This window comes from Brassica napus, chromosome C9 (genome assembly GCF_020379485.1).
Source record: "Brassica napus cultivar Da-Ae chromosome C9, Da-Ae, whole genome shotgun sequence".
Classification (NCBI taxonomy): domain Eukaryota; kingdom Viridiplantae; phylum Streptophyta; class Magnoliopsida; order Brassicales; family Brassicaceae; genus Brassica; species Brassica napus.
This window is the reverse complement of record NC_063452.1, coordinates 31,896,831-31,906,765: the sequence shown is the minus strand read 5'-3', so window position 1 is coordinate 31,906,765 and position 9,935 is coordinate 31,896,831. Positions and strand designations below refer to the sequence as shown.

Sequence of the window (9,935 nt, the reverse complement as noted above, 5' to 3'; positions counted from 1 at the left end):
GCGACCAGGTATTTCGTATGCAGTGCATATTCTGTCACAATTTATGCAGAAACCTAGAGAGTTGCAGTGGGGTGCTGCTATGAGGGTTGTTCGCTATCTAAAAGGAACAGTTGGTCAAGGGATATTGTTGAGGTCTCAGGTTGATACGAGTTTGTCAGTCTACTGCGACGCTGCATGTCCTGTTTCTAGACGATCTTTGAGTGCGTATGTGGCGTTGGTTGGTGATTCGCTGGTGTCATGGAAGACTAAAAAGTAGGGAGTGGTGTCACATTCATCAGCTGAGTCGGAGTACAGGTCAATGGCGCGAGCAACTAGAGAAATAAAGTGGCTCAGGAGACTGTTGCGCGACTTAGGTGCTCCACAACGAAAACCAACTAAGTTGTTTTGTGATAGCAAGTCAGCTATACATATAGCGGCCAATCTAGTGTTTCATGAGAGAACTAAACATATAGAATCTGATTGTCATCAAGTCAGGGATGCGATTCAAGACATACTGTTGGAAACAGTGCATGTCAGGACAACGGAGCAACTGGCGGATGTCTTAACGAAGGCGCTTGGGAGAGTTCAGTTTGAGTGCTTGTTGTTCAAGTTGGGAGTTCGAAACTTTCATCTTCCCAACTTAAGGGGGAGTATTGGAGATAAGGATGAGAATATTTAGGAGATAAGTATAAGTTATGTAACAGATAACTATGTAATTAGTTGAAGTGTTTATCCTAACCAAGTCGGTTAAGGAGGTTGTATAAATACTCTTGTACGTACATGAATAAGATCAAGCAATTCTATAAGCTTACAGAACTTGTCTGATATGCAGAAGGTGAATGTCAAGCTTGGTGTAATGCAAATGAGTCGATACCCTTACCTCCACATAAGCATCCCCTTTAGGAGCAACAAGTCTTAAGCTTGGATAATATTTGTATGGTTGATGCGAATGGGTTTTGATGGATAGCTTGGGCAAGATTGAACTCATGGAGATGCATAACATAAGAAGGCGAGAGGCTGCTTTGCACACAGAATTGGAAGCACTGAAATGAGCTATGGAATGAATGTTCCAACATTTGACATGTCATGACTTTGGGACACATTGCATGGATTTAATTGCAATGATAAATGAACCTCAAGCCTAGTCAAGTTTTGCAACAAATTAGAGACGATACAAACTTTTCAGATTTCCTTCCCAAACTTCAAGATTTCTTATGTTCCAAGAGCACGAAATGGAATTGATGATTCTTTAGCTAGGTCTGCACGGTCTTTTGATCTTTGTCATAATTGTTGTTCTCTTCTGAATCATACCACCTTAACTTTGATTAATATAATAGACGTTCGTTAAATAATCGAATGAATTGGTTTTGGAAACTAGTTTGAAATGTGATTCAGGTACGAATTTACTTAAGTAATTTTTTCAAATTATACTTGACAAATGATTTTCGAATTAGGAAAAAGGTAAAAAAAGGGAAATTAGTTTTACATTGAGAATATATTAAATAACATTTAAATTTGTTGAAAATAAAAAAAATTATAAATTTAAAGGTATTCCAACCAATTGTCCAGAGAAATTTTTTTTTTGAACGACTCTTAAAATTTTTTTATCTATTCTATTAAAACAGAAACATGACCTATTGATATAGGTTTAGTCCAACTATTTTGATGTAATTATTACAAAAAATTATTAATCATTTAAAAAAAATATGATACAAAAAATATAAATATGACTAAAAACATAAATATAAAAATTAAATTTCTAAAAAAAATGTTTGAAAAATGAAACACAATAGTTTTGCATTTCTGACCAACTTTTCTCTCCCCTTTGAGCCTGGCCTTCTCCGTCAACTGCGAAATGGAGCCACCGAAGGACCAACCACCATCCTCCGCTTATCCTCCCTCTGGTTCCTGTAACAACTGCGGCGGACCAACAATTTCCGAGCCGGCACCTCAAGCTTCATTACCCGATATGTCACCGCCACCAAACTACCGCCCGATCCGAGCTCCGGCTATCAATGTCCCCCACAACCCTCAGGCGATCATCCTCTCCCCCGTTCCTCATGCCGAGAAAGTCCCCGTCGTCACTCCGCCGTATCAATTCCAACGTCCCGTCAAGAGAATCCACTCCCCAGATGATATTCGCCGCTTCCAGGAATCAGCCTCTTTCAAGAACTTCTTAGGATTCGTAGTCTCTCTATCGGAATCGATCGACGGACACAAAATCGCAGATCCTTGCCATGTTTCACCCACCGTCGCCACCATAGTCTCAATCCTCGAGACCTTGTTGCGATGGATCGACGAGATCCCTCCTGTTCCAATGTCCTCTCGATACGGTAACATCTCGTTTAGGTCATGGCACGATCGCCTCGCTGAGAAAGGCGAATCGCTTGTCCATGAGTTTCTCCCCGATGAGTTCAAAGAATCCACGATCGAGATCGTTCCTTACTTGTTCGATAGCTTCGGAAACGCAAGCAGAATCGATTACGGAACAGGGCACGAGACGAACTTCGCGGCGTGGCTGTATTGCTTAGCGAAGATGGGGATCATCAAGGAAGAAGATTACCATGCTGTGGTGGCTAGGGTTTTTGTGAAGTATCTTGAATTGATGCGAAAGTTGCAGATGGTTTATTGCTTAGAGCCTGCTGGTTCTCATGGAGTATGGGGACTTGATGATTACCATTTCTTGCCCTTTATATTTGGGAGCTCTCAGTTGATTGATCATAAGTATATGAAGCCCAAATCCATTCATAACGATGATATCTTGGACAATTTCTCTAGTGAGTATATGTACTTGTCTTGTATTGGGTTTGTGAAGAAGGTGAAGAAAGGGTTGTTTGCTGAGCACTCCCCGTTGCTTGATGATATAAGCGGTGTACCCAACTGGAAGAAAGTGAATAGCGGCTTGCTTAAGATGTACAAAGTTGATGTGCTCCAGAAGGTTCCCATTATGCAGCATTTCCTCTTTGGCTGGCTTATCAAATGGTATGACTCTTCTTTCGTTTTATCTCGTTTTTTAAGCATAGTAACCTCTGGCTGTATAATGTGGTTTGTGGATTGGGTTTTGTATCACGGGACTGATTGATATCTAGAACTAAAGGAGATATAGTTTGGTGATCTTTTGTATCAATGTGTTTGACGGGAAGCAGTAACTTCTTGATTGTTACAAACCTGTTACTGTTAGTTAGAGAAACTTGTAGTTTACAGATGAAGTTACATTATCTATTGACGCTTGACATTATCAGACATGAACTTAACTGAGACGGCTTGTTCTTTGCCACTCAGAGTCATACCTAACTTCTCTAATTGAGTCATTAGGTTCTTGGAATGTAATTAATTTAATTGCTCAAAACTGGGAGGAGTGAATTACTTTAGCATAATACATTGGAGCAGGGACGTCGATTTCTACTTGGAGAGATGGCTTATAATGTAATAGAGACACGTTTTTGCTTTTGCATGTATCGGATAGCTAGATGAGATAGATAGGAACCTTTAATAGCTTATACTATCTTTCGTATTGTATCCTTTGGGTTTGATACTTCAACTTGTTTTTTATTTGTTTTTTGGTGATTCCAGTCCCATCTGACTTTTACTTTGAAAGTCTCAGTAGCAGAGTAAATGACAAATACAAAATCCGTGACACAGGGTAGAAATTCTTCTTAAGCCTATTCACCGAAACCAAAGGACCTTAAAACACACAAATCACCGAGCTGAAGAAACATTAGTTTTAAACTTTAAATTTTCTCTGCAGAATGTTCAATCTAACAACAGCTACCATATTTTGTGTGTTTTCCATTTATAAAAAGGAAAGTTCCAACTACCGGTAACAAACATTAAACAGGGAAATATGCACGGGTTGCTACTTGGTACCATGATTAAACCATGATTAACTCCAGTCTTTTAAGTTGGGTTCTTAGCTTCGGCTAAGAGACGGTTCTTAATTTTTCTTAGATTTTAACTAAAAAAAGCTAAGAACCGTCTCTTAAATACAAGATATAAGAGCCATTTCTTAGCCGAAAAATGTAAAAAAAAAAAAAAAAAAAAAATTTATCAAATCATGAGTTAAGAACCCCGGCTAAGAGACCGGGTATGCTCTAAATTTGAACGATGTTTGTGGTTGCCAAATAAAAAAAGCTGTTTCACGTTAAATAAGTAATTGTATTCATAGCCTAATGGTGATTGTTTTCCACATGAGTCCATTTCTGTCCCCATAACTAATCTATTACCCAGTTTACCCAACATTCCGTCCTTTAGGCCTTCTGAAAGTTCTCTATAGGCCCGTTTGAGACCGGTGTCATTGGTTCCATAGCCCATTTGCTGATTCAAAAAGATCAGCAATCGAAGATTTATGGTTAGAAGGATTTAGGGATTGGGTTTATAATATTTTATCTCTTAAATTTATTATTTTAGTTATTCGATTTTAAAAATAAACATTTTTCTGCAATATTTTGGAGATTTTATTTATTTATATTATTTACATAGTTTAAATTGTTATTCAGATAAAAAATACTTCCTCCGTTTCAATTTAATTATTATTGTAGATAAAAATTTTCGTTTCAAAATAAATGTCGTATTAATTCTTCTATTCATATTTTTCTTTATCTATTTAGAATTCATCATATTTTTGATATTCTAGAAAATAATATAGCTCAAATAAATAGTGACTATCATTAAAAAAATAATTTTAATGCAAAATTTATTAATAAAATTCTCAACTTTAGTTTTTTATTAGTTAAAATATGGTTAGGTGTATAGGTAATTGTGTTTTTATTTTAAAAATATATAAAATCATATATTTTCTTAAACTGTGTGGATAAACCTAGAACAACACAACTAAAATGAAACGGAAATAGTATAAAACTTTCTAGATATCAGAACTCTGAGTATCTGAATTGCTACGGAATGGATAAAATGATTTGTGTTCATTAAATCAAATGGAACGGATCATGAATGCTTCCAAAAACTAGACAATCAATTTTTTTTCCACCCTTTATCTAATAAAAAACTTTATTTTCACCTCTAGATGTTTACATTCGCGGAAGCAGTCAATAAGTCAACGTCGGCAGAGACCCAACGATAGCATCTATATACACGTGTCATTATTTTCATCCGGAAGTAACTCTCTGTTCTCTGGATTGAAGTGCCACCACACACATTTTAACAGTTATGCGTGTAAGAGCATCATTAACCTCAAGACCCATTAAAAATTTCTTAATTTTTTTAATAGTAAATAGGAGTTAAGAGACTCCGTTAGGAGACGGTAACATTTATGTGCTCCAATTCAAGTCTGTTAATTAAAAGTTCTTAAGAAAAAATTATTAAACATTTTTTTTAAATAAAATTTATTTATTAAATAAAACATAGTAAAAGATAACTTTTTAAACATTGATTTTTTTAAAAAAAACATAAAAACAAAAATTAGTAAAATAAACGAGAATAATTTGAAAGAAGCATCCGAGCTCAGTTGTAGTCTTCATCACGTCCAAATTTACGCCATATATGTTCAACCAAATCAGCTTCCAGTTGTTGATGCATTTGTCTATCACGAATTCTAGTTCAAACACCCATCATATTGGCGATATTTGAAGGGATATCTATAGAATACATGAGATCCACATGTGAACTTCCGGTGTCTTCTCCTTGTTGGAAATCTGAAACATCAAATTGAATGTATCTATCTCGTTCGTCTTCTACTATCATATTATGGAGTATGATACATGCTCTCATAATCTTCCCAATTTTGACTTTATCCCAAAAAAAGTGATGGATTTTTAACAATGGCAAAGCGAGCTTGCAAGACTCCAAAAGCACGCTCGACATCTTTTCGGACAGCTTCTTGACGTTGAGCAAATAAAACTGCTTTCGGCCCTTGTGGTATTGGAATAGATTGGATAAAAGTTGCCCATTTTGGGTAAATATCATCAGTGAGATAGTAAGCCAAATGATACTCTCTTCCATTGACGGAGTAAGTGACTTGCGGAGCTTGACCATTTATTATGTCATCAAAAACAGGTGAGCGATCAAGAACATTGATATCATTTAAGGTACCTGGAGGTCCAAAAAATGCATGCCATATCCAGAGATCATATGAAGCAACCGTCTCTAAAACGATTGTTGGTTTACCCGAACCACGAGAATATTGCCATTTCCAAGCGGTGGGATAATTCTTCCACTCCCAATGCATACAATCAATGCTTCCTATCATCCCGGGAAATCCGCGTTGCTCTCCAATATCAAGTAGACGTTGGAGATCAACCGGTGCTGGTCTTCTTAGGTACTCATAGCCGAAAAAATAAATTATTCCTTCCACAAAATTCTCCAAACATGACCGAGTTGTAGTTTCACCGAGCCGGAGGTATTCGTCGACCGTGTCAGCCGCACTACCATATGCCATGACACGAATGACTTCTGTACACTTTTGAAGTGGTGAAAGACTTGCTCTTCCAAGAGCATTTTTCTTTTGGCGAAAGAAGTGAAATTCGTTGGAGAGTCGATCAACAATGTGCATGAACAATGTCTTGTTCATTCTAAAACGCCATTGGAAATAATTTTCAGGATACGTTGGAGTTTCACTGAAATAATCATTCCATAAACGAACATGGTCTTCTTCACGATTTCTTTCGATATAAGCTCGTTTTTTTTTCTTTGTTTCCTTGCTTCTTCTTGATGACCAATGGTAAAATTCTCAAAGGTTTGATCAAAATATTGATCAAATGTATCATCAATTGATTCTTCAAAAGTGTTTTGAGAAGAAGATGCCATATTTTTTTTTTGAATGATGTTGGTGTGGTGAGAAGAGAGAATATGACTTTGTGATCGAACAATGATCTTTGTTTGGTGATACAAGAAAGATTGAATACAAATGATGATACAAGATTAAACGATGAGAAAGAGAGAAGGTTGAATACAAAAAAGAGAGAAGGTTGAATACTTTATACTGGTTGATGATACAAGTCTCGTGAAACTGATGATGATACAAGATTATGACATACAAAAGCATTCAAGACTCTACACAAGACTTTCTTTCAGTCCGTGACATACAATAATTTCTTTCAGTCCGGGACATACACAAGCATACAAGACTCTACACAAGCATACAAGACTCTAGACAAAAGCATACAAGACCCTTTCAGACCGTGACATACTACACATGCCTACAAGACTCTAGACAGAACCAGACAAGACTCTTTTAGTCCGTGATTCCTCATCTGCTCTCTCGCCTGCATTAGTGAAGCCTCACCTACTCTCTCGCCTGCAGTATGAAAAAACAATAAGGTGAGAAATTTTATATGACAAGAACTACAGAGAGAAGAACATTTTAAACCAGAACCTGAGCCATAATAAGAGAAGGACATTTTAAATAGAACATTTAAAACATAAACTTCATTAATTCCTTAAAACCATAAGAAGAACAACACGTCAGAAAACAGAACAAGCATACAAGACAACCATAAAAGCAGAACAAGAACATTCCAACCTTAAAAACAGAACAAGAACATTCCAACCTTAACAGCATAACAACTCAGACTTAAAAGCGAGACTTAAACTAAGTAGACAAGAGCTCAGTAATTAGCTTCTTCTTGAGGACTTCTTCGTAGTCAGCTAATGGTTCTTTTTTGGTAATTAGGCTGTCAAGAAGACTCATGTTCGACAGCCTCTCTTTCATCGCTAAGTCCTTCTGTTTTATGGACCACATACTCTCAAACTCAGCCACTGACTTCTCCTTAACACGACGAGCCTTTGCTGCCTTCACACCTATGGGGCGATCGGTTTCAAGAGCTTGAGGGCCTGATGACTGTGCAACGTACTCACCCTTCCTTTTCTTAGAGTTTCCTTTGTTTTTAGCGGTAGATAGGTCACACCACTTCTGATCATTTCGGAGCTCCTTCCAAGCATGTTCGAGGTTGAATTTCTTCTTATGATTGTTGTAGAAGATTTCATGGGCTCGTTTCAAAACATCATTCTCATTTTGCCCGCTAGTTTTCTCTCGAGTTGCGGCTTCAAACGGGCCACAAAACTTGCAGACGAGGTCGTTCATCTTGTGCCATCTTTGCTTACAGTGACTGGCCTCTCTCATTTTGCAGCCACCCACCTTCGGACTTGCAGCAAACTAGGCTGCAATCCGTTTCCAGAATGCGCCTGATCTTTGCTCGTTGCCAACGACAAGATCCTTGCTGGTGTTTAACCACGAGCGGATGAGGACAGTATCATCCGTTGGAGTCCACTTCCGTCGTTCTGTACGCTCTGGAGGAGTGTCTTGACTGAAGTTTGAATCTTTTGTACCTTGAGTTCCTTGAAAAAGAACTTGTGATGAAGATAGTTCCACATTATCTTCTACGTAAGCAAAGGGAATATTTCGTTGACTACTGAGTAGTTCAATAAAGTTTGAATGCTGCCTATATGGATTGGAATCCATATCCGAAGAGAGAAGCTTAGAAGAGAGAAATAAAAGAAGAACAAAGATGAGAATAAGAGAAAAGAAGAACACAAATTGGAATCTGTTAAAGAAAGAGGAGAAGGAAAGTGTTTTTAAGAGTGAATAGAAAGACAAACGCATTGATCACGATGGTGTTGTGTTAGGTAATAAATTTATTATCTAACCATTACACAACCATAATCAATTGCTGCCATACACAACACCTTCGATTTGTAACACGTTCAATAAACACTTCCTTCGTTCTCTATCTAACCATTACACAGCCATAATCAATTTATTACCTAAAACAACCATTACACAACCATTAGACAACCATTTATTACCGACGATGTCCCACCCATTAACCATTAACACTTTCGTAATCGATTTCAAACACATTCAACACACTACAACTTTGTTCTCTATCTAACTATTACACAACCATAAAACATTTATTACCAACGCTTCAATTGATTGCAAGCAAGAATCAAAATCAATATCAATCGCAACAAAATCGAAAACAATGCTTTATTGAACAGATAAAAGCAAAAACGTTTTACCTCTGAGGCTGAATCGTACGCGTTTTGTATGACGAACCAGGATCATGCCTCTTCGTCCATCCATCTAAAGACAACAAAGACAGAAAAAATTCAAAATATCTGAGCATTTTATATCTTAAGATTCACGCATAAGAAGAAGGATAACAATCTAAAGACATGCATAATTGAAAGATTGAAAATTAATAACAAATTAACAAAACCTTGCCTTTCGATTTGACTGACCATCAACCGTCGGCGTTTTCTTCGTCTCGGAGAGCCACCAGAAGAGAACACTCGCCGTTTACCTTCCTCGAGGCCAGCCACTGATAGAGAGGTCTTCGTTTCATTCGCCGACAAGATCCACTGAAGAGAGAGAGGTCGCCGTTTTTCCTTCCTCAACGAGATCCACCGAACAGATAGGACGCAGTTTTCCTTCGTCGAGGAGATCTACCGATAGAGAGGTTGTCGTTTCCTTCGTCGACGACACCCACCGAGACATCGCCGTGTCGTCAAAGATAGCCACCGAGAAGGACAGAAATCGACCTTTCGTTGCGGAGAGGAGAGAAACAAAAGAGAGAAAGAGACGACACCGACCCTCTGCCCAATAGCCTAATGACACGTGTCTTTTAAGATCCGTGTCTTTGTTCTCTTAATTAAAAAACGCGCTTTCTTTATTTGTCTTTTTTCTTTTCTTTTAATCTAAAATTATGCTAACAAACCCCCCTAAAATACCCTGTTAATGATGCTCTTATACCCAATTTCCAGGGCACCTATATACATCGTTATCATTTTTTTTAAATCATCTTTATTAGTTTAAATTAATAATTCTCGTGCATTGTCCCAAGTAGGCCTGACACTTTTATCCAAGATCCTGATTCGATCCGACATTCGATCTGGATCCGATCCGAAAATCCGGATATCCGGAGGAGCCGAATCCGGATCCAGATAGTAAAATGTTGGATCTGTCAAAGGCGCATCCGGATCCAGATATCTTGATTTTTTAG

The 9,935-nt window shown here is 37.6% G+C and overlaps 2 protein-coding genes across 3 annotated transcripts; one reads left to right on the top strand and one right to left on the bottom strand.

Moving 5' to 3' along the window:
- The first annotated feature begins 1,695 nt into the window (after positions 1-1,695).
- Positions 1,696-3,555, top strand: LOC111209307 (serine/threonine-protein phosphatase 2A activator). Of its 2 annotated transcripts, XM_022709055.2 has the most exons (2): positions 1,696-2,961; positions 3,295-3,555. In XM_022709055.2, exons 1-2 carry the CDS (start codon positions 1,835-1,837, stop codon positions 3,311-3,313), a joined length of 1,146 nt encoding a protein of 381 aa, XP_022564776.1. In that variant the 5' UTR covers positions 1,696-1,834; the 3' UTR covers positions 3,314-3,555. The 2 variants fall into 2 exon arrangements, with proteins under 2 accessions (XP_022564776.1, XP_022564775.1); XM_022709054.2 differs by lacking the exon at positions 3,295-3,555 and having other exon boundaries at positions 1,696-3,220.
- A 3,967-nt stretch (positions 3,556-7,522) lies between these two features.
- LOC125592589 (glutathione S-transferase T2-like) lies at positions 7,523-8,014 on the bottom strand. The gene has a single exon (XM_048767847.1). The coding sequence runs from the start codon at positions 8,012-8,014 to the stop codon at positions 7,523-7,525; it is 492 nt and encodes a 163-aa protein (XP_048623804.1).
- Positions 8,015-9,935: the final 1,921 nt, after the last annotated feature.

Coding starts and splice junctions, on each gene's coding strand:
- LOC111209307 (XM_022709054.2), top strand. CDS start 1,835: ATGGAGCCACCGAAGGACCAACCACCATCCTCCGCTTATCCTCCCTCT.
- LOC125592589 (XM_048767847.1), bottom strand. CDS start 8,014: ATGAACGACCTCGTCTGCAAGTTTTGTGGCCCGTTTGAAGCCGCAACT.